The sequence below is a fragment of the Meriones unguiculatus genome, chromosome 6 (genome assembly GCF_030254825.1).
Source record: "Meriones unguiculatus strain TT.TT164.6M chromosome 6, Bangor_MerUng_6.1, whole genome shotgun sequence".
Taxonomy (NCBI): Eukaryota; Metazoa; Chordata; class Mammalia; order Rodentia; family Muridae; genus Meriones; species Meriones unguiculatus.
This window is the reverse complement of record NC_083354.1, coordinates 21,625,578-21,650,382: the sequence shown is the minus strand read 5'-3', so window position 1 is coordinate 21,650,382 and position 24,805 is coordinate 21,625,578. Positions and strand designations below refer to the sequence as shown.

The 24,805-nt window shown below is 41.0% G+C and overlaps 1 protein-coding gene across 1 annotated transcript in view; it reads right to left on the bottom strand.

Annotated features, from left to right (window-relative positions):
- Nucleotides 1–1,505: 1,505 nt before the first annotated feature.
- Nucleotides 1,506–24,805, bottom strand: part of Rab8b (RAB8B, member RAS oncogene family) — a 71,252-nt gene continuing 47,952 nt past the window's right edge. The window contains exons 2-8 of the mRNA XM_021638340.2: nucleotides 21,072–21,132; nucleotides 18,417–18,477; nucleotides 10,789–10,866; nucleotides 9,790–9,879; nucleotides 8,802–8,867; nucleotides 6,720–6,770; nucleotides 1,506–5,644 (exon numbers count right to left, since the gene is read on the bottom strand). Coding sequence (XP_021494015.1) covers nucleotides 5,552–5,644; nucleotides 6,720–6,770; nucleotides 8,802–8,867; nucleotides 9,790–9,879; nucleotides 10,789–10,866; nucleotides 18,417–18,477; nucleotides 21,072–21,132 — 500 coding nt within the window. The 3' untranslated portion in view covers nucleotides 1,506–5,551. The remainder of the gene's footprint in view (nucleotides 5,645–6,719; nucleotides 6,771–8,801; nucleotides 8,868–9,789; nucleotides 9,880–10,788; nucleotides 10,867–18,416; nucleotides 18,478–21,071; nucleotides 21,133–24,805) is intronic.

The window sequence follows — 24,805 nt, the reverse complement described above, 5'->3', positions numbered from 1 at the left end:
AGGCATGAGCCACCATGCCCTGAGATAAACCTTCCATTTGACAAATGTGTTCAGATCAAAAGGTAATTTAGTATGTAAAGGCTTTACTTGACTCCTAGGTTGATAGGGCTAGATTTAATATTTAGTTACAGCAATTGTTCTTCTGTGTCCATGTTTGTATTGTTATAATTTCTTCTTTAGTTTCAAAATAAGATTCTTCCCCCTGTGCTTTAATGATTTCATTACTATTATAACCAGCACCTGTACATCTTTATTATAGCTACTTCAAATGTTTTAGAAGCATGGTAAAGCCTGGTGTGGTGGCACACACCTGGAATCACAGTACTTGGGAGAGAGGGACAAGAGGTAAGATCTTGTCTGAAGAGTGGGAGAGAAATGAAAGCAAAACTTTAAAATTTTAATTGTTATTTATCTTTTATGTAGTGTGTGTTCATGCATGCACAGACTTGCATGTGGAAACCAGAGGACAACCATCTCGGGCCCAGACTCAAGTTCAGATTATCAGGAGTGACAGAAGTGCCTTTATCTGCTCAGCCATATCACTGGCCCCAGAGCCATTCAGGGGGAGTAGGATCTTGTTTTCAGGCCAGGCTGTTCTACATAGTAAGGCCTGTCTCAGAAAGAAGTACAGCAACACAAAAGATTGGCCCATAGTCTTTTTAGGTTGTTTCATTTTTATACATTTATTTGTGTGTATGTCTGTGTGGAAATCGAAAGATAACTTGTGGGAATCAGTTCTCTCCTTCTGTCATGTGGTTCCAGGATCTAACTCAGGTCATCAAGCTTAGTGGCAAATGCCCTTACTGACTGAACCATCTTGCCAACCCCATAGTTACCACCTTCATTTGTTTATTTTTCATTTGTTCCTTAACCTGTCTAGATTCTGTCTAAAATCTGTCGGGAAGGCGTGGACAAAAGGGAACCCTTGCACACTGTTGAGGAAATGTCAACTATGGAAGTTAATGCCGTGATTCTTTATGACCCAGCTACCTGAAGGACTCTAAGTCAATGTATCACGAAGACAGTCGGTGTTTATCACAGAGACATATCAATGTTTACTGCTGTACTATTCACAGTAGCTGAGTCATTTAACTAACTTAGGTGTCCAATGACAAAGGAATGGATAGAAAAAAATGTGGCATATATACACAAATATTTTCAGCCACAGAGAACATCATTTGCAAGAAAATGAATATAAAGATACTCATATTAAGAGAATTAAGTCAGTCTTGGGTAAATATCAGATGTTTCCCCTAATTTAGGGATCCTAGAATTTATATAAATGACAACTCTCTAAGGGAATAAAGAGGACTAATGAAAGAGGGAGGGAAAAGATAGGAAGACAGAAGAGTACAGTACAGGGAGGTAATATGCTTGAAGTACCTTATATGCTTACCTTAAAATGTTCTTTTGAGACTCACTATCATGTAAAATGAACATAAACCAATTAAAATGGTTTAAAATTCATATATATTCTAAAATGTAAAATCCACTTAAGAGTCATGAACATTTCATCATGTAGTTTTTATTTTAGATGAACATTATTGTAAAAAAAAAAAAGGTTCACCTGGAATAAAATCCATTTTTAAAAAACATAGCATGAGTATCAGTACAGTTAATGAACCGGCTTCAATAGACCAGCCAGATGGCAGGTCCACACTACCCATGGGAGCTTTCCACAGTAAGCCACTGAAGCAAAATAAAATATGTTTAAGCACACAAGAAAAAGTCTATGAAGAAACTCCACAGTTCACACAACAGGCGGGCATGACTTTACTTAAGACAGTTCACGGCATTTTGCATTAGGGAAACTACAGCATCAGCTGTAAACAGTCAAGACAAACCCATCTGTAAGGCCAGAGCAATGAATGACCATAAATTTACTTTTTAAAAAAAGTACAAAGATGAAAAACGAAGTTCTGTTAGTTCTTGGCATATGGCACATATTTCAAGATACAAAGAAAAATTTAGAAAATCCTTAAAACAAGTGCTTGCTGATTTTCATTTCTGTACTCAGTGGTTTAGTTTTTTTCCTAATGAACATGACATTCATAAATTTTATTAGTATATACTGGCCTGCTATGTTCTTCTGAATCAAGGGATCTCATTTTTACACAGTCCTCTCTGTCTTTGGATGTGATGAGAAAGATAAAGAAAGGTCTCTTTGTTTTGTTTAGTTTTTTATTTTCAAGTCTAAAAAAAAATCAAGTTGTAGAAATTTTGAGATCAATAAACCAACATAATGAAATGTGGTTTTAAAGTTCTAGGCTTAGAATCTCATTTTTAGAGATTAAGAACCATATTTATAACAGAATCTAAGTCACAAGTTTGAAAAGAAAGTCTGCTTAATTTGTTCTTTTACTGCTCATAGGAAGACACTTCATAAGCCCTAATTTGGAGCCTGAAAAACGCAGTTACAATTTCTTACTTGTAAACCACAGAACAATCCATGTATATTGCACAAGTAAATTCATTAATGGACAGGGCAGTCATTTTTTTTTTTTTTTGTATGCTACTGGGTATGGATGTACATGCTTTATTCGAAACAAAGGTATCATACTTCTCTTTTCCTTCAGTTCAAAACAAGACAAAACAAAACATGCAGTCTAAACTTGGTTGGATACTCACTGTTTTTCTACCAGTTATTAGAATTTTAGTTAGCTAAATGAGGTATAATTTAAAAAAAAAGTTCTTCAAAGTAAAGACTATAGTCATCAGGAAATTTATAACAAAGACTGCATAAAATGTCCTCATGAATAGAAAGAGGCCCCGCGGTACCAACTGACGCGCAGGCAGATCGCCTCATCATCTGTCTGAAGCAAAAGAGGCTAGAATAAGTTCCCAGTGAAACATTTTACAACCAGCTGCTTCACATGTTACTGTTACAGCACATTTCACTGTCTGATACCCCAGGCTCTATCGGAAAATTTTGAGTCCAGTCGTTGTCAAAAATTAGCACAATAATAATAAAGTGCAGCCACTGACCCACTAATACTGCTGCAAAAATCTCTATGTACCCTATCTGTAAGACCACAGAAATGTTCTCTCTCTCTCTCTCTCTCTCTCTCTCTCTCTCTCACACACACACACACACACACACACACACCTAGATTTCTTCAGTCTCAGCAGGGAACAGACAATTATCTGTTGCTAAATTCATCTACAAATAGAAAAAATAATGCACCATATGTACATTACTAAGCAAAGTAGAATATTTGTTGGGTTGTTTTTACCATGCAGAAAGTGAATTTCCTATGGCCTGAGCTCAAATTATATACAATTTAGAGAAGCTAAATGTAAGAAAATAGCAAGGACAATTTGTTTCTATATAACAGAGGATATACTCCCAGTTTGCTGCTACTTCAAAGAGCACTTTTAGACTCACCTAACATTTACGGGCTCTTTCAACGAGAAGTTCATGGAGACTAGTTATTAACCTATAAAAGACACAGAGGAATGAAGAAATCAAAAGCAAAGTATTCTGTTTAAAAAACAAAAACTGACCACAGAACATGTCAGTTTTGGTTTGCGGACAACCCCTGAGATAGAAACAAAGCGTTCAGTCATGGTAACTGTGAAGAGAATTACATTCGCACATGGTATCACAGCTCATGCTGTTTGCAAAGCAGTTTTTTACATTGTAACTGCCTGAACTTTTTTTTTTCCAGAAAATACATTTCTAAGAAAATACATGTTCTTTTCAAAATGTATTTAATTTGAAGATGTTAGACTTATAATCAATTCTCAAGGAGAGAACTGCTTACACTGGGACAGTAATATGTGACTTCAAGCCAATAGGTAACTAGGGAAAAAGAAGGAAAGGCTCAAGTTTGTCAATAGTAAAGTCAGGGTATCCACCAAAAACAACTCTGGTATGCGTGCAGCCACTGGAATGCTTCTGAGTGTTCCAACAGAGGGGAAACCCTGACTGGCCCAAGCACTGAAACCACAGATCTGAATCTGAAGCGTAGTTGTCTGTGTAACCAGCTATCCATGTCCACTTCCATCTCCAATTATTTAGGGACAGCTCAAGGGGTTGGTGGTGACTGCTGCTGTCACCTGTTTTTATGCCCTCTGTGTTTGGACACGGAAGGCTACAACAACAGCAGTGACATGACCATCTGTATTTGGCACAAAGGTTAACACTAAAATACCCCCCCCACGCACGTACACACACACACACACACACACACACACACACACACACACACCGAGTGTGGTGGTTTCACCCACAGAAGAAACTTCTGAACTCTAGCATTCAATGAGAGAGGCAGTGAAGCCTTGGGTTGGCTTTGGCCCGGATGGCCACATCACTTCTCTAACGACAAACCTAAATGCTTGGGCTCGGTCATATATACTCAGGAATGGCTATTTGAAAGCCAAAACCTGGATCACATGTTCTCTAATGAAAAGACAAGATTTCTGGAGGATGTACTAGTCTAATTACCTTTATTTTTTTAACCCCACACAGAACAAAAAGTCGTTACTTTCAGCATGACCAATAGCTATCCTTTAAAACTATACCAACATGTTTACTCTCTCTCTCTGTATAGGTATGTTTTCTGCAAACTAAAATCTAAATCTAATCCTTGTTACCTCTCACAGACAGGGATTGTGGTTAAGAATTGGGTAATAAGAGCTAATGGGTGAAACTCAGAAAGAATACATTACATATTCTGATGTGACAAGACACAGCTGGATGTAGAAATTAACCCCTAGTGACTATTTCTCTCCCTATGTGAAATCTCAGGTTATGAAGTTCACAGACAGACACAGCAGAGCTTGCATATATTACTGGTTTTAGACAAATAAGTAATGACAGGAAGTCAAGCAGAAGGGACAGCAAATATAACCCTCAGAGACAGTGAGACTGGAGTGCTTCCTACATCCTGTTTCCAGACAGGAGGCAGTGGCAGTCGACTTCGAAAGGGATACAGAACTCAGGGATGAGCAAGGCTGATAATCACCTGAAAAGATGAAGATGACATGGCCTCTGGTGAATAGATGGCCATTTTTATGAATCTGAAATGTTATCAGAATTTAATGATTTTTAAGAACACTACCAAATGAATGCTACCAAAAGAAGAACTTTGGCCGTATGACACAGGCCAATTATCCTTTAATTTTAAGTAGATCAATCTCTATTTAATGCTCTGCTCTCTTTAAACATTTTCAAATACGTAAGTCTAGAACTTCATGCCACTAAAGTGCTCTGTTAGGAGTCTAAGATTATGCTGTACCGGGGAAAGGCTGACACTCATGTGCAAAGAAAGATAGCAGCTTCCAGGACAGGCAATAAAACAAGGAAAAACCAGTTAGGTCCTGTGTGTGTCTCCACATCATTGCTTCCATGTCTGAAGAAAGGAGCCCGTTCTTTTGCTAGGCCGTGAGGCTGGAATCCACTTGGCGTTCTGTGTTGAGAGGTCTAGAGTTCCGTGGTGCTCTCCGCAGCAGCCAGGCAGGTGACTCTGAGGCTGTGTAACCTGCGCTTTCAGAGAAGCAGGGAAGAGCCCTCGAGGTGTACTGCTGTCTCTCAGAAATGAAGAGTTCATCAAAGCAGCGAACAGCGGAAGAAACTGGTCTTCTTGGACCGGTTTTCTGTTATTTTCACTGGCCCGCCTGTTCCTGATGAATTGCCGTCATTCTGAAAAACAAAATATGAAGTTTCTAAAGGGACCAAAATTTCATGGTTTGACCCCAGTTAATCTACAAAGTAAAGGCGCGTGTTGGGAGTGCATGCTGGAACACCCCGCCTGCGCTCACTCGGAAGAGGAGGGGCAGCTAAGCCACAGCATTGTCTTCTTTGCAAGTGGTGGATTACCTAGCACTTTTGTTTTAATCGTGTGTTAGGGAGGATGCCCTATTCTAGTTCAAAGCAATTTCAGCCACAGCCTGTAGGGTGTCAAGGAGAGTGATAGAGACAGGGCTAAGACAGCAGACAACCCACTAAGAGGCGGGAAGAGTTGATAATAGAAGGGAGATAATTTCATCAGGTCCCACATTAAAATGAACTTTGGGGTGTCCTAAAGATTCATCACTGACAGTTTCAAATTGAGGCCAATTTGAGCAACTCCAAGGTCATCATTACAGAAATACAAAGATGAATTATATGAAAACTGAGCTAAATAACTTTATGAAAAAAGCAATTCCGCCATTATTATTTTCACTCTTCTGATAAAAATTCAAATAGCTATTGTTAGCTTACAGGCAGGCTGCTTCTGGGTTGCCTAGTAACTATGAGGTCATCATGTGCTGCCTATCAGGTGTGTGGCAGGCACACCTGGCAGAAACTGCACACCAGATATGAAAGGACCAACCTGTCAGCTCGTCGCTCTCTCATGCCTTCACTGCTTCAGCCTCACCTTTCTCTGTCGGGGCGCCCCTCCCCCTTCCTCTCTCTCTGCCTCTGTCTCTGTCTCTTTTTCTCTTTACCCACATGGCCCACTCATGCCCTAACTCCCTTCACCTCCCCTTCCCCCAAATAAGCCTCTTTCACATCAGCTCTGTTGTATGTGTGGCATTTTTAAATACATCATAACAACTACCACTTGAAGAGCCAGAGAAAAGAGCTGAGACAGAAAGCCAAAGAGATGAGAACCGTGGTGCAATCACATGAAAGTATAAGAACGACTTTAATGTGTTTAATGTGAGCTCTCTATTCTGCTGAGCGCCAAACTAGAAGGCTGTATCATGGAAATAAAACCGTAAATGATACAAACCATTTTTCTGTTCATTTTTGTCATTATATCCCGTGCAAGTGTAAAAAATGCCTAAAGGTAAAACAAACAAAAAAAAATTGTTAAAGAATTGTATTTAAAAATTTAAATATAAAATTTTTATTATTTATATACCACTTCAGGGTTTTTAATTGAAAAAAAATAGCATATAGAAAAAATCTTAGAATGTACATGCTATTGGCTTTTTCAGTTACATCAGATTTTCCAGGGTTGTCACATTGTCATTCATTCATCAAATATTTTATGCACGTAGTATCAAGTTCCTAATATGGCACACACTGAATTTTGGGTAGCTTCCTCAATACACCAAGAACAGGACAGGGGCTCTGTCTAAACCACCCTATTCCCCTAGAAAAGGGGTCCAACCTCTGGCTCAGATAACATTTGTCTTAATCAGGGTTCCTATTGCTGTGATGAAACACCATGACCAAAGCAACTTGGGGAGGAAAGGGTTTACTCAGCTTAGGCTTCTACATCGCAGTTGATCATCAAAGGGAAGTCAGGAGCTGATGCAGAGGCCACGGAGGGTGCTGCTTACTGGCTTGTTGCTCCTGGCTTGCTCAGACTGCTCTCTTACAGAACCCAGGACACCAGCCCCCAGGGGTGGCACCATCCACCATGGGCTAAGCCCTTCATCAATCATTAATTAACAAAATGCCTTACAGGCTTGTCTACAACCTGATCTTACGAAAGCATTAATTGAGTTCTCCTCGGATGACTTTAGCTGTGTCAAGATGACATAAAACTATCCAACACAAAGCTAAATTTTAAGAAGTGAATGAACAAGTATGTATTAAACTATAGCTCTACTATCTATCTTCACAGAAACCTACACTTTTTTTTCTGACCTCTTCTGAGAACATACCTAACTATGCAGAATCTTCCATGCTTTAATACTTCAAAACTGCTGGTTCCTGGAACTCAGCTAAATCCTACCCAATTCTCCCACTGATTCTTTTAAAAAAATCTGTCGTCAGTTTTACTTTGTTTCCACAGTTACAAAATTCATTCTGTGGCCATGACTGAGGGGGCACCACATGAACTGGCATAGGAAACTCCCCTCTTTTGATGGAAGGAATTCTTTCAGAGCAGAAGAAAACTGTCTTTTTGTCATTGTTTTCTTTTTATCTATGCTTATGAAAATATATCAGTGGCAATTCCCTGTTTAACACTCAGTAGCCAACTTGAAGAATGAGTGCTGGTTATTTTAAAGAAAGAAAAATCTCTGACTAGTATCCAGTGACTACTATCATTTAGTCTTGGTAAGGAGAAAAAAAGGATCTAAGACACTGAAGCTTGGTTAGGAAACCGTCAGGATTACCTACCTCCTATTACACAAGAGTTAAAAAAAGGGACCACCCAGAGTTTTCTGGAACAGGTTTTCTTCACAAAGGGTAGAAATACTGGTGATATTTTCTTTGTTAATTTTTTAAAAATTGATCATAAAAGTATAATATTAATTTACTCTTTAAAAACCTTAATTGACTTTTTCTAAAAAATTTATTACATTTTATTTCCTTATTGTGTTTGTATGTATGGATATCTTTGCAACAGTGCAAACACAGCAGTCAGAGGACATAAACCCTAGAGCTCACACTCAGGTCCCCTGGCAAGCTCCTCTACTCCTCAGCCATCTCACCAGCAGCCTCGATACTTTGGCTTTAACAACTGATGTAATGGAAATTTACTAAGACTATCCTATGGAAAACACTTTCTCATAGATACTAAATGCCATAGTATTGCAGTGTCGTGCATAATCTACTTCAAATTGCAAACAAAGGGAATCCATTCAAGAGAGAGAAGTTTAATTCAAGGGATTCAGCTTGTCTGCTACAGGCTAGAAAGGGTGATAGCACACTGAGCAGACAGTCTGCGACTTCCAACAAAGGGCTGCACTGAACTGAAAATGAACTTGTATCTCTTCTGTTCCAGGAATCTTAACTGAGCAATTTTAACCTAACACATGTGGAGGCTGCATGCTAGAAATCCAGCAAGCAGAGCCCCTGTAAAAGCCCACGGCATAAAAGTGCACAGGAGGCTTCCAAGTCAGCACACGTTTCTTACCTCTTCTACGTTTGTACTGGATTTTGCACTTGTCTCGAGAAATTTAATACCATAGTCAATTGCCAACTGAAAGACAAAAGGGAAAATCAAATTTGGTGGAAATGGCTTGGGCAGACAAGGCATTTAGTAGACTTCCATCATGTTAGAAACTGGTTCTGTTGCACTTGTGGGTCTCTAAAATACACACAAGAAGGAACATGAGCTGTTCTCTCACCCTTACCCCCTTCATTTACTCCCTTATCTTCTCTCCAATGTGCCTGTCCTAACTTTCCCTTCCAAATAACTGCTCTGTGAAATGGAACAAGTCTGAACTCCTTTTACATTTCCATCTAGTCTCAAAGTCCACGGACCACGACTCAAATTAAGCGAAGGTTTTTAAGGGCAAACTGTTAGTCAGACTGAAAAACAAAACACGTTTTGCACCTATCACTGGAGAAAAGTTTCAGACTTAAAAAGGAAAACCTTCTCAAGAACTGAGAAAAATATCACAGAAGTAAATATACATAAAAAAATAACTGTTTGCTCTATAGACTTAGGACATTACAGGCACCTGTAAATGCTACTCCTCATGAGTTGCAGCTAACCAGCACTGAAATCCAAGAAAAACAATGAATTGGAAAGTGATTGTGGTTGAAATTTCACCTACCCTAGTATATTTTTTTCCGAAACTGAATTATTTTAACTTCAAAGCTGAGCTTTTCACACAGATCTAAAAGAAAGAGCCTGAACTCAAAGCTGCAGGGCGCTTAAGAAAGGACAATCTGTATCTCCCAGCAGATTCTTTAGGGGTGAGTCATGACCGGATGGGATAAATGGGCTTGATTTGAATACTAATTCCTACCCTTCAAGTATAGACTACATCTCACTGCTGTTTGATAGCCAGTTCTTAAAGGATTAAAACAGATATTTGAAAAAACGTAAATCAATACTAAGAAAATGAACGTTGAATGGAGTAGATTCCATCCATTATCCATCTGGTCAAATTTACCTTCTCCCCTCTTTCTTTTGACACTTGTCTTTTGTCATTCATATCACATTTGTTACCCAGGATCATTCTTTCAACATCTGAAGAGGCATGCTGCAGGGAGAAAATAGTGCATTGTAAGAATAGCCTGAGAAAGATCACAGCAGTTCAATGGGAAAATCCTAACCTGTCAGAAGCTCGGCAGTGTGTTCAGCGACAAGACAATCTTTCATTCAACACAAGGCCCAATTCAGAGAAAAGTAAAGATAGAAGGGAGAGTTACCTCAGTTTGGAGCCTTCACAGAGCTTGTGCAAACATTTCCCCGAAGGCTCACACTCATTCTCATAACTCATAAGATAAATATATCTTATGGTTATCTAACAGTCAAACTCTCAAACAATTATTCTAGTCAAAGAGAGAAATGCTAAAGTATTGACTCACCCAGTAGAGAAAGTAATCTGGATTCTGAAGTATTTAAAAATATAAACTATGGGTTCATTCAAATGTGCTAAGTTATTTCCAGTCAGTTTTGTTTTTGTTTTTTCCCCTGAAATACTGTGGAGGTTTTAAAGAAAACTTAGTATCAACTATCCTGAAACTAACCCAAATTTCAAAAATCTAAAGAAGATAAAATTTTAAAAAGGCAAAGGAGTTGCACAAACATATTTATTTCTGTGGAGAGTGGGGAGTCAGTCATCTTGTCTGTGGCTCTGCCTTGACCGGCAGGTCACTGTATAGACACTGGCAGATCACTTCTTCCTTGCCTGTTTCCTCGCGTTTAAAAAAGGGACCCAAATTATGTTGCGTTCAAGCTCTGACCTAAGTTTAAATATGAAAATGCTCCTCTACCCACTATTTATATAGGGCAGTCCACCCAGCACCATTGAAGATCTGGGGGTTTTCCCCCTCAGTAGACAGGGTGGGCCTGTCCATTCTGCTCCTCAGTGGATCTCCAGAAGAAAGCAACACACTGCCCACCACGTATTCTCAGAAGGTCTTTGCCGCCTTCCTTCCATACACACCTCTTCAATGTTTCTTATCCAGTTTTTAATATTGTCAAAGGATTTTTCATTGGTGATGTCATAGACCAGCATAATTCCCTATGGGAGGAAACAAAAGGCTTTAGTTCATATTCCATTTACTTACAGGTCCCAATGCTGAACACACTTTCCTCTCTCTCTTTTGTCGTTTTTGGTCTTTAGAGAGGAATTCATAATGAGTTTGAAAAATGCAGAGGCAAAAACAAATGACTTCTGCTATCATGTCACTGTATAAATGAACTCTGTCAACATCTTCACTGTTAACTTTAATGAATTAGTGATTGTGGGAAAAGTGAGCTGCTCTTTCCACCCGACCTCAGGTGATAATAATCGGCACCAAAGGGCGCTTCAATGGAAGACAGGCAGAGACAGTGAATGCTGAGAGGAAGAGGGACGGTTCCAAGGCACACTTGCTTATTACAAATGGAAATGACCACTTTTCTTACCCCTCTACTGAGACCATGCTGTTCTAAAATGTTTTTCTTTCAGTACAGGCTAACCACAATGTTACTGTTTGTTCAACACTAATAAATCATATGAAAATACAATGCATTATTATGGGTTAATTAAAGGCACTGTCATTAAAGATTCTCCCGCCTGGTAAAATCTAAAAGATTCATTTTCCAAATAATTCAAGTAACACTTGTATGTTAAGTACGAAGACCACTCTTCAGTGCTATGAATACTATGTGAGCTGAACATGGGTGCCCTTATAGAAGAGAGGCTGGAGGAGATTAAGAATGAAGGCAGGAGGACAGCTGAAGCCCAGGGCAACAGCTTGAGGAGAGCTAATGGAGGAGAATCTATTAAGTTAGTACTGGAGAAGAGATCAGGCTCTGAACACAAGTCCTGGGCTCTCCGGGGCCATTCTTCAGCACTTTGAGTGCTACATGCACTTAGTATCCACCCATTCAGCAATGTGTGGTAGAGTGCTTGCCTAGCGCGGGCAAACACTCCAGGCTTGACCTCCGGCACTGTGAAAGAGAGCAGACAGAAACCCAGAAGGGACACTGAGTCTAAGGCCGCCCGTGTTCAAAATCCTAACACTCACGAGGCAGAGAAGAATTTCAGGCCAACCTGGGCTACATAGTAAAATTCTATCTAAAGTTTTCACACACACCACTAAAAAATCCTTCCAACTCCGAAGAATTGGTTAAGTATGTACTACATGCCAAATACTATACTTGTACTAGGTACTGTGAGCAGTGAACAAGAAAACCAGGGTCCTTTCTTTTCATGAACAGCTAGCAAAGACAACAGACATATACCATTGACTAGAATTGTTACAAAGAAGCATGGGGAGCTTTGAACTAAAACACCAGGAACATAATCTTTTCTGGTAAAGTGCTGAGGGACAGTTTCTCTAAGAAAATGACAACAGGGCTGGGAATGATGAAGAGGGAAGCCGGCCAGTGCCTGCCACATGAGGGAAAAAGGATCAGTAGCTTTCTGTTACTGAAGGTCCAGGGTGTACTCAACTGACTCAAAGAAAGCATAGCAAGATGCACAAATGTATTGGGAAGAAGGACAAGATGGGTCCCAGAAGGCAGACAAGGCCAGATGTCCTTCAAGGAACACTGTCTAGACACCAGCTGTTAGGTATCTCCTATAGTCAACACAAATTCTCATTCTCATAAGTAAAGGAAAAGATTTTGCATCCCTCTCAAATCTTCTGCTTTTCCTGTACGGTCATGTGGTGAAGGCAATAAAACCCAGGCAGCCTGTGCAAACACCTCACGGCTACGAGGGTGTTTCCCTCACAGCTAGTCCTTGGGTCCCGGAGATCCCATGAATGAGGTATTTCCCTCACAGCTAGTCCTTAGGTCCCGGAGATCCCATGACTCACTATTTTCAGAGCCTAACCTCTTCTCCTGCACTAGCTTATTAAGATTCTGCTCGATTAGCCTTCCTGGAGCTGCTGGCCCAGTCTCCAGCTGGCTTCCTGCTTTCACTCTGAACCTCCTGGCGTCTCTTCTCTGTAGGCACCTGGTCAATTCAATGCTCAAGCATTTGCAGTACCTCCACTGTTCTCAAAATTAAATTCCACAGAGCAGGAGGCAAAGTCCTGCACAGGCTGCCTTCCAACCTTGCAAATATACACAAATCACATAAAACATATTAGACAAAAAAGCCAGAAAATAGAAAATGTTGAGTTATCTCTCAGGGTAATAAGGTTTGGGATGATTTCTTAGAATTCTTAAAGCTTTTTTATACCACTTAAAAAAAAGATTTATTTGTTTGTTTGTTTATTTTATGTGCATTGGTGTTCTACCTCCATGTATGTCTATGTGAGGGTTTCAGATCCTCTGGAACTGAAGCTACAGACAGTTATAAGCTGCCATGTGGGTGCTGGGAATTGAACCTGGGTCCTATGGAAGAACAGTCAGTGTTCCTAACCGCTGAACTATCTCTCCAGGCCCTATATCTACTTTTTAATAGCTAGGAAAAAAAGTACTGTTGTTTTTTGTTTTTTTTTCTTTTTTTCTTTTTTTGAGACAGAGTCTCACTATGTAGCCTTGGCTGACCTTGAACTCAGAGATCTATCTGCCTCTGCGTCATGAGTGCTGGGAGTAAAGGTGTGTTATTGTTTAAATGACAAGAAATATTCTCCTCTCTACCCCAACCCTCCTTACTACAAATGCATATTTCACTTTGGCTATACACTGTACACATTTGTTTGTTTTTTAATTTTAAGGTTTTTTAAATGTAATTTAAGTGGAAAACTGCACATTTTAAATGAAAGTGTTTAAGTTGTGTGCTACCTATAATTTATCACAACACAAAAATAATTACTGATGCAGAATATTTAGCTACCTACAGCTCAAATTAAGCAAGTAATCACTAAAGCACTCTTATACTTTGGGCTAAAGGATGAAGCTCTACCATTCATGTGCCCTGTCTGCCTCAAACATCCCGTCCCCTTGTCAGCACAGCATGGTGGGGGGCAGAGGCTTCTAGCTCAGATACTACCATGTATTTAACAGGGAGACTCTTGAAGGCAGTATTTGAGCTTTCTCAGTCTCCAGTGTGAAGCTGTCCTGAGGATCTAATGAGATGTTATTTGTAAACTACCTAACCAAGAACAGAACTTGTACTCAACAAACAGCAGCTATATATTACCAACTCACCTCTTTGATTTCAACAGCAAAAGCCATTTCACTATTTCCTATGTTTGTAAGGTAACTAATATTAATATAAATCTGTTAGAAATAAAAATCAATTATACCAGTTAAACTTTATAGATCTATCATAGTCTACAGTGAGAACTATTGCCTAAGAATTCAGAAGTCGCTGGTCTACGAGAAATAACAATGATGTAATGATATGGTCCTTCTTTCCCTTTCAGCCTAATTGTCCAATCAGCGTTTACTGCGAAGCCTATAAAGTTGCTGACATGTTTAAAACAAAATTAAGAAATCTACATAGTACTCTAGAAGAATGCTGCATGACTGATCCAACCAACCAAAGCTTCCATGAACACCACCTACAGGAAACAAGCATACTACATGTAAATACAACAGCCCACAGCTCACTGGAACAGAGCCTGAGAGAGCCAAGACTTGAGTGGAACAGTGTTTCCTGAAGTCTTCCACTGACTTACACGTCAGTGAGTATTTACCAAGTATCTACTATGCTAGGAACCAGGCCTGTACACAGCAAAGCAAAGAGAGAAGAAAAGCACAGTCCCTGCCTTCAGAATGGACAAGCTGATACTATCCTGAGTAGCAATGATCTGTAATCACATGAGGTAACAGGAAGGACAAGGAGGCAGTAGGAACGTGAGAAAGCCAGAGAATCCTTGAGTCTAAATTAAGTGACATATCCCACTGGCCTGTTTCTTCACACCATGATCCAGATAGAGCTAACTATCCAAGGGAGTCGCCTGCCCCACAGGTAGTGTTCCTGCCTACTCTCATGGGAAAGGGACGATGGGAATGGCATGACTGCCTAGGCCAGAATGTAAAGCCCTGGCCAACTGAATCACCAGTGTGTCTAAGATGCTTCTGATAAAGTTACCCATGACCTATACCAAACCTTCCCTGTTAAAATCTTTTTTATCTTCCCTGAGAAACACACACCAACAATTGTATCCCTGGCACCACCAGAGGAAGTTTCTTCCCTCTAATTCCAATCTAACCAAAATAAAAGAGCAGCAACCACTGTCTTTATGATAATGAAAATTCTTTACAATCTTAAAGGTATATGTTCTGGCAAGTTTACTTTTGGAGTTTTTGGGTTTTTGTTTTGTTCGTTTGTCAGCTTGACATGTATATGCTAGAGTCATCTGAGAGGAGGGAATTTCAATTGGGAAAATGCCTCCATAGGATCGGCCTATAGGGAAAGCCTGTGGAGCATCTTCTTTTAATGATTGATGTGAGAGGGTTCAGCCCTGGGAGGTAGGAGGTGGTCCTGAGGTGTCTAAGAAAGCAAACTGGGCATGCCATGATGAATATGCCAGTAAACAGAACTTCTCCGTGGGCTCAGTGTCAGTTCCTGTCCCTGCTTCCCTGGATGATAGGAATATAAGCTATAAGTGAAATAAACCCTTTCTTCCCCAAGTTGATTTTGGTCACCATGTTCCATCACAGCAATAGAAACCCTAACTGAGACCGTACCACAACGTCAGTGTGGAGGACACATTAAATGTCACTGTGGCGTCAAAAGGAATCTTCAATCTGATGGAGATTAAATACTAAAACTCAAATAATGGTGGACAAGGGGGAGTGGATGAACCTGCAGATCCAGGTCATAGCTTCCTGGATGAAAAGGATAGCCATCATCCCTTCAGCTCTGTTACCCTCTGTCATTCCCAGGACTACAAGAGTCACAAGAGCTGTGCCCTGCAACCTACCAGGACCTCCATGAATTCAATGGTTTAACTTTCAAAGACTGTTTGAGCATACCAGATTTCATCAAAATTCAAAGCTCAAACTTGGGCTTGGCGTATGGCTACTTAACTTATTTTGTTTCTAGTGCTAGAGTTTTAATATCAAGAATGTTATACACACATTCTGCCCCTGAGCTACATCCCCAGACTCCGGCCTAAAAGCTAGCGATGAAGCTCTATCCTGGGCCTTACAGCCCAGGCACAGGCCACACACCTCTCATTCCGAGTTACACATCCACCTCTGTACTCCAAGCAGCACAGAATACCTGCCCAGAGCCAACAGGCACTATAAATCCATTAGAGAAACACGTAAGGACAGAAAACAGCCTGCAATGGAGCTATGCCTATAAGGACATAGCCAGGAGTAGCCAAGGAGGGCCAAGGTCCCTGAGTTATGAATTATTCAGTCACTTCCTAGCCAGTCAGGGAGACTCCAAAAAGATGAGCCATGTGCAAGGCTGGGTTGCAGGGGTGGAGAAAGAGACAGGGTGCAACGGCTACAGTGCTGAGGGACTAAAGAAAAGACGAAATGAACACCTAGTCACAGGTCTGCGGTTTGCCAAGACTGTCATCAAGTACTATTAGTACTTTTCTTAAAAGGAAAAAAGGGCTGGGCATGGTGGCACATCTGTAATCCCAGCCCTCAGGGAGGCAGAGGCAGGCAGATCTCTGTGAGTTCAAGGTCAGCCTGGTCTAAAATTGAGTCCAGGATGCCAATGCTACATACATAGAGAAGACTTGTCTCAAAAGACAAAAAACAAAACAAGAAAAGGAAAAAAAAAATCTCAAAACTGTAAAAGTTTCTCAGCCACTGTGGAGGAGTTCTAGACTATCTAAGAGCTAATGGCCTAATTACTTATTATAAAGACTAATAGATAATAAAAAATACAGTTTAAAAAAATCCTTAAAATGTCTTTGTTTTCACAATTAAAAATTTATTTTCCTTCACTTTACTATGTAAAGAGGAGAGAAAGGCCTTAATGACTTTGTAAGGATGGAATGAAGTCCTGGCTGAATGGGTATTATTGATAAGGACAGCAATGCCTTGGACTCATGGGAATTAGCAAAGCCTTCCCCAGGTCAGGCTCACAGAAAGGGCAAGCCTTTCCCAGGCCAGACCCAGAGTAAGCAAGCCTTTCCCAGCTCAGGCTCAGGGAATGGGCAAGCCTTCCCCCAATCAGGCTCAGGGAATGGGCAAGCCTTCCCCAGGTCAGGCTCAGGGAATGGGCAAGCCTTCCCCAAATCAGGCTCAGGGAACAGACAAAGCCAAAACAGGCAAAGCCTTTCTCTGGTCTGTGTACAAATGTAGACAGAGTGTCAAAGTGGAGTTTTTGGTTTCTTTGGAAACTTAGCTGTGTCATATGAATATTTTTTTTTGTTCTGGTCCCAAGTGTGAGAGGTGGGAATGTTTTTTCCCCTGTGGAAAATAGCCCCTATAACAAGGCATGTGATTTTTGTCAGCTGGAAACTACCTCATGTGAGGAACATGGTTTTTGTGAGCTGGAAAACACCCTCAAGTGGACTCCGAGAAGGGATAAATAGAAGCCCATAGTGAGAGAGCACTTTTTGCATCTCTACATTTTGGAATGGTTTGCATCACTCTGCTGGTTTTCGCAGAGAGAATGTTCCAGTGCGGAGTTTTGCCACTTGAGCAGACTCTGCCGTTCCACTCTTGCTGAGTAGTACACTGCTGTTGCTGTTGCTGTGGCTGCTGCTGCTGTGGTTGGTGCTCTGCTTTAACTGGACTGCTGGTATCCAATGACCCTGAGCAGCAGGAAGTAGTAAAGGAGGCCTGCAGCCCCTTTCCCTACTAATCTCCTACCTAACAGAGTAGGTGTTTGAAAGATCTAGGCCTACAGATGGTGCCCCATACTAAAGTTATTTTTATAAAAGTATGTTTGTTTCTCAGTTTCTCTCTTAACCCGGCTATCACACAAATAATTGAGACTCTAGTATATTATTTTAACAAGCTTCACAGCATAAGAAATGAGCAATTCTTAATCCATTCTTAACCCTCTATGCTAATTTGGTATATTCCAGAGATACTTGCACTTTGTAGCTTTTCTTGCTGAGCTCTCTCTCCTGGTCCCTCCTGGATGTCTGTGGCTGACTGAATCTCTTACTTCCTCCTCCAACTCCTCCTCCCCTGGCTGGCAGGAAGTCCACCCCTATTCTTTCCCCTGCTCAGTGACTGGCTGTAAGCGGCTTTATTGGCATATCAGGAGACAATTGAGAAGCAATGTTAACACAACACTGAGACAGGAGATTCTCAGAACAAGGTTTGCAACCAGATATGGGAGGAAGATACAGAAATCAGCATTTAAACTCTGCAATTATGCAATTCTGCCTACCAAGTGTACAGGATGCATTAATGGAGACTGCAGCTTCCTCATCCCAGATGTCTACTGCCTGAACTGCTCCCCTGAGGAGATCTCCTGTGTAGACAAGTGCCCCTCTACCTCTTCTGCATGCAATCAGGGTAATCAATGCTGAGATGGTATGTGTAAGTGCTGTTCCACCAAAGCAAGCAAAGCTGGATCCCAGCTTGTCTGTATGTGTTTCCATGTGCCTGTCCTTTCCTCATTTGCCCCATCAGGGTTCCAGAAGCAAGCTGGCCATGCTGAATGCAGTGGTCCTAGACTCCAGCTCCATAACTACATAAAGGCAACAAATACCCGTTTTATTTTCACCTAAAGGGTTAGAAACCCCAAAACACACTTACCATGGCTCCTCTATAGTATGCTGTTGTAATTGTTCGGAATCTTTCCTGGCCTGCTGTGTCCCTAAAATTTGAAACAAAGGAAGGAAAGAGTGATTTTAAGTTACCAGTGACATGGGTGAGGACCCCAAGTCTGCTCACAGTGCAGTGGTGGCAGAAAGAAGGACAATGAGGCACAAAGGCAGCACCAGGGACCTTGGGAGCTGGAGGTAGGAGTGGCCACAGGAGCCTGTCAGAACTCACAATGACTTGGATGAAAAACTCGGACTTGTTGGTAAAAGCAGCAATGTGGAAATACACAGGTCCCACTAGGAACTGGCAGTGTGGGAGGAAACAGAATAATTCTAAATTCTTGAACTCCCAGAGGCAGCAATAATCCTTTCTATAAGTGTTACATGATTAAGGCATTTTGCTTTCTTGACTGCATGTGTGATTTCTGCACAAAGCAAACTGCTGAACCCGACTTACTACTGTGTACATTCTGCTCAGTAGAGCAGAACAAAACATGTCTTTCCCAGAACACTTTCAGAGCCTGTAGTTAATTACACAGGAACAAGGACTCCAACATCGTTCTCCAAGTTTCCAAAGACTAAATATAAACATCTCAAGATTACATAATCTTTCACCTATTTTCTTCCTTTTGCACTAATGACATACCACTAAAACATACCTATTATAGGATGGGAGTGTGGCTCAGCAATAGGGCACTTGCCCAGCCAGGCCCTATGTTCCATCTCTAACACCAATCCAGGGCTGTGTGAGGGGGAACACACATACTCCCCCCTCACTCTTTCTCTCTCCAAAAGAAGGAGTTATAATTAAATTTATACCCTCAATCCTATGAAAGAAGCCAAATTTCCTTGGTAAATGGGAAAAAAGTCACTATTTTAAAGTTGCTATTTATAGCTAGAACTAATTCACTTCCTGCGATACTAAGATAAACTAAATTCAATTATAATTTAATTGCAAAGAAAAGAAGAGAGCTGTGGAAATATATTGAAAATCTAATACATAGTAAACCCTACCAAGGGATAAAGGTTCAAAGGAAATATGGTCAATTAAGCAGAAAATGCCTTAATCTCCGTATCTACTTTACAAAAATACTTCTGCCAGTGCTCACATGATGCTCACCACAGCCCAGCATGAGGTGAGTGATACTGTCATCTTTACTCTGCAAAAGATGGAAAAGGCTCAGGAGAGCTGTGGTCCCATCTCTGCTACTAAACAGCTCATAGCCTTGAGTGAGACTCACGGATTGCAGGTCTCAGGTGTTGGGCACCAGAATGAGACTGACACCAAACCTGAATCTTGTTATTCTCTTCCATACCAGCATCAAAAATGTGGGAAATTTATTTTGTGCTTAGTAAATAAGGAGGAACACAGAAGCCAAGTACCTTTGAGTAGATTGATCGTCTTTCCCAGATTCAAATTTAGAAACAGCATACAGGCATGCATGCACGCATGCACGCGCACACGCGGGCGCACGCACACACACGCACACACACACACACACACAATAAAAAAAAAAGATGATTGTGTTTCTCTTGTGATGGAACAAGAGTGTGTGAGACAGCAATAGATGCCAACTTCCTACCTGTGAGCAGCAGCCACAGTATGGGACTGTGGACCTGTGCCTTCACCTGTGATATCTGGTGCCATCTCTAGGTGGACAGTGCCAGAACTGAAGTAAGTTACAGAACGCCCATGTGGTGTCATTTAGAGGACTGCCTGGGATGGGGCGAAGGGGAACCCCACAGACATTTGGTATCAAAAATGTTTGCATTTTTAATTGTTTAAAAATTCACAGTAGCTGAATCAAGACAAGGTATTATTTGTTTTCCCCTTACTTCTCAGTTAAATAGGCTCTACTTGATAAATTATAAAAATATCAGAATTATAGAGAATTCCAATCTCAGCAATTCAGTTAATTTACAGGTAAGAAAAAGCAGAGCCTGAGAAGATGCAATGGTTTGCAGAAGTTTCCGCAAAAGGCCACATCTTAAAGGCTTGGTCTTTGGGGTGGTGGTGTTGGAAGGTAGTGGAAGCTTCAGGGGGCTGGGCTTAGTGGGAAGTCCTTAGGTCGCCGGGAACATGTTCGTCAAGGGGGTGGTAAGGCCCTGGGCCCTTCCTTCCTTGCTCTGCCATGCACACCCTAACGGCGCCATCCAGCACGTCATCAGAAACCCAAACCAATGGTTCACCTAATCTAGGACCAACTGTGAGCCAAAGCAAACCAATTCTCTTTATAAACGCAGTGCCTCAAGTATTCTGTGTTAGTGATGGACAGAAAGCAAGCAATTTCCCCAAACTCCTTAATTTAGAATGTTGTGGCTAGAAGTTAGGCCTGACTTTCAGCCATGGTCTGTGCCATTTTTGTTGTGTCAGTCACAGCTGCAGCTACAATGAAGAAATTTACAGTTTTAGAATCTGTTTTTTTCTTGTAAAGAGCGTAGAACAACCTCTTCTGGGTCAGTTTCTGCTCCTTACTTCCCCATTCCAATGTAGAGGAGGCACAGCACTTACTCCTTCCCTTCTGGTTTTTACAAAGGAAAGGGCTGAGCAATTGGATCATGCCTCTAATGTCCTGAATCAAGTTTTAACCCACTTACAGTTCCAAATTCAAGTAGAAATTCCATGTGTCTTCATTTTTTTACTTACCATATCTGAAGTTTAATTTTCTTTCCATCGAGTTCTATGGTTCTGATTTTAAAATCAATTCCTGCCAGAAAACAAAGAAGGATATGCTAAGTTCCTCAAATTCAACCCAAGTCTTATTAGGGAAAGAACAAAGATTTCTATTGAAAAAAAAAAAAAAAAAGCTCTCCAACGCACTGGAAAATGTGAGCACACGGAGGGTGTGAATGGCATGTTCCCTCTGAATGCGAGCTGGAGAAAGGAATGCTAATCGCTCTGCAAAGCATTCCCACACATGTGAAATGCAGGATTACAGGCCTCATTATTTGGGTACAAATGGACCACATCCTGCAAAGTTACATAATTCAGAAGGACTGAGAACATAACATATTTTCTCCTTCCTGAAATATATACACAATACTTTGAGTCGCATGCCCCAACCTTTTCCTACAGAGGGCCGGGGAGCCTCTCTTTAAAACAATTTTCTTCCCTTCTCTTTATTTATTTTGTCAGAACCTGCACACTTCAGAAAAAAGAAAATGAGACTGCCCATTTGGTGGTGAGGGAGGGAAAGTTTATTCTATTTCATACAGTTAGCAGGGACTTCATATACATCTTAATTAACATTCCCTGAGGATTACTGCCTGGAACTGAAATAGCTAGAATGGTTTTTAGCCCTGGTCACATTTTGGACCACATTTCAGACAGAACAACAAAAAAACTTCCCTTGGCTAGGACTGCCTCCTTCCCAATCTTCTGAGACTGACCTAGCTGGTCACCAGTGATATTCAAAGCTCCCTGTGTAATTTGAGCTTAAATCCAAAGCTCAGCAGTCCTGGGGGGTGGTTTAGAACTCTGGCACTTCAGAGGTTTGACATCTCACCTATCTATCCCCAAGAACTTACTTAGGGCCTTACCACAAAGGAGCAAAGCCCTTGACTTATCACATGCTTCATCAGGAATAAAGAAAAAACATTTGAGACAGGGTCTCATTAGCTAAGGCTGGCCTCAAATCACTACGTAGCTGAGGGTGACCCTGAATTGATCTTTCTGCCTCTACCTTCCAGGTGCTGGAATCGCACTCATGGCTACCACGCCACCACTTATGCAGTACTGGGAATCCAAGGGCTTTTTTTTTTTTAATTTGTTTATTTCTGTGTTTGCCTGCATGTACATCTATGTTTCACATGTACACTTGGAGCCCACAGAGGCCAGGAAAGGGCACCAAGATCAGCAGGAACTGGAGTTACAGATAGTTGTGAGCTGCCATGTGAGTGCCGAGAACTGAACCCAGATTCTCTGCAAGAGCCTCAAGTGTTCTTAAGCACGGAGCCATCTGCCAGCCACAGAAACTGAGGGCTTTTTACATGCTAGCTAAGCACTCTACCAGCTGAGCTACAGCTCCAGCCCCACGAAGGAGGGCTTCTGTGGAGATCAGAGAACTGGGTGGCAATTTACTAAAGCCCCCTCATCTGGCCACTCGGCTGTATTTAGTTTTTTTCCATTCTTTTATCTTGTATGCTAAACTTAGTTTCCAATACTCTTCAAGAACATATATAAACAGTGTGTCCTATAAACGGTCTCCAACAGTAACTGCAGCATTTGGAGTGTGGATAGGCCTCACACAGCCATGTGTAATACTTCCTCAGAGGGAGGGGAGAAGCACCCAAAAAGACTGTTTCCCAGCTCCAGCTTTCAGTAACGCATATATATAAAAACCAACTGGATTGCACCCTCTTCCCGGAATGGTACTTTTCCATGAGGGAGCCTTCGTAGCTTTCTGCATTTGGAAAGAGACAAAAAAAAAAAAAAAAAATCCCACCCAAGCTGATCTAACAAACTAGCCTCTTAATCATTCTTTTCTCTCAACTAATGGCCTTGGACTGTGAGCAAATACAATCTGATACCAGTGTTCTGAAGTTACCAGGCTCGTGTTTCTTCCTCTACAGTAGTTGGCACTGCAGGGCCGTTGGTAATGTGAGCAAAACTTAGCAGTGCAGAATGACCATTACTCCAGCCTCCCACGGCGCCTATGTCTGCCCCCACTTGTTTCGGGTGCAAATACCAGTTTTTATTATGATCCGACTTTTTCAAATAACCCCAAATTCAATGTAACAAATGACCCTACAGAAATCCTCTTCTGAACAGAAAGTGTTCTCAGTGGGTAAAAACAGCACTTGTCAACCTGAGTTCAATCCTGGATCCCACAGTAGAAGGAAAAAATTAATTTCTTAAAGTTGTCCTTTGACTCTGTGCATGGGCATGGTAGTTTGTCCCCTACAAACAGACACACACACACACACACCCCGAACACAATGTACACACACAAAGCTCAAGAGCATAATAAAACAAAACAAAACAAAACAATAAAAAACTTGTTCTACTCTTCATTCCTTTTGGTCCCCACTTCAAGAACAATGCCTAACACTCAGTAGGCATTTAACAATTGTTTCTTGAAATTAACGTTCAAAAAAATTATAATTATTTTTTATATATGCGTACATATATGTATGTAGGTTTAAGTGTGTGCAGAGGTAGAGGTGTTGGAGTCCCCGAAGCTGGAATTACAGGTGGTTGTGAGCTATCTTATATGGAAGCAAGGACTTGAACCTGGCGGCACATGCCTTTAATCTCTTTACACATGGATAAAATACAAAATCTGAAAAAGAATAGCACTGAAGAGGACTGCTACATCTCAAAAAAACAAAACAAAACAGAGCTTTCAGAAGGAGGTAGCTATATTTAGGGTCAAAAGGCTCTTCCTATTTCAATAGACTTTTAAGGAGCATCAGGTTTTGGCAGCAAGTAATACAATAATTAGTGTTCAAAATGACAGCTTTGTGTCACCCTGACTCATGAGCATTCTATGACCCACCCACAGATATGTGTGGCTACCCACAGATATGTGTGGCTCACCCAGCTGGCAACTCAAACCAACATCTACCTTGGGACATCAGACTCCACAGTTGACTGTGCTACTCAAATACACCCAATAAGATTAAAAAAAACAAAAACAAAAAAAAAAAAACAGACTTGGCTTCCCCATTAGTATTTATCTATTCAGATAACACAGGAAACAAATTGTAAGAGAACAAGCTCAAGGAACTGAAGGCCATTTTCATTTCGACATTTTTTTTTTCCTGAATGATTCTTATGCTAAGTGGCTGCTCACAATTGATTCATGTTATTCACTGTAAGAAGGCAGGAGAGAAAATAGGACCACAGAACCACACAGGCCTGGAAAGAACACTGGCGATTACAGGTGTGCTCTAAGAAAATGGACCCACATAAATGCAGATTTTCTGCTTGTTTGTTTGTTTGTTTGTTTGTTTGTTTTTGGAGACAGGGTTTCTCTATGCACCACTGGCTGGCAACTCAGATCTACCTACCTCTGTCTCGGGAGTACTGGGATTACAAGCGTGCGTCACTGCCAAGCTAAATGCAGAAATTTAATCAGTCTTAAAGACCAACATAAATGATGGATTAAAAATTAAATTCTGGCATTTTAAGTTCACGAGTGCTCCAAGAGACATGAACAAGAATGTCCAGGCCTGTGGTGTCTGTTCTTTAAAGGTCATGGGAAAATACTGGCAACACCTGAGATGCCCACCACCAGGAGAGAAAACCAAGAATACGGTATTTGAAGAGTGAATGCCCTGAGGCAGTAACACCACCACACCTATCAACATGGCTGACTTTAACAAAGCATGACATTAACTGAAAAAAAAAAAAACAAAAACATTTACTGAAAGAAAAAA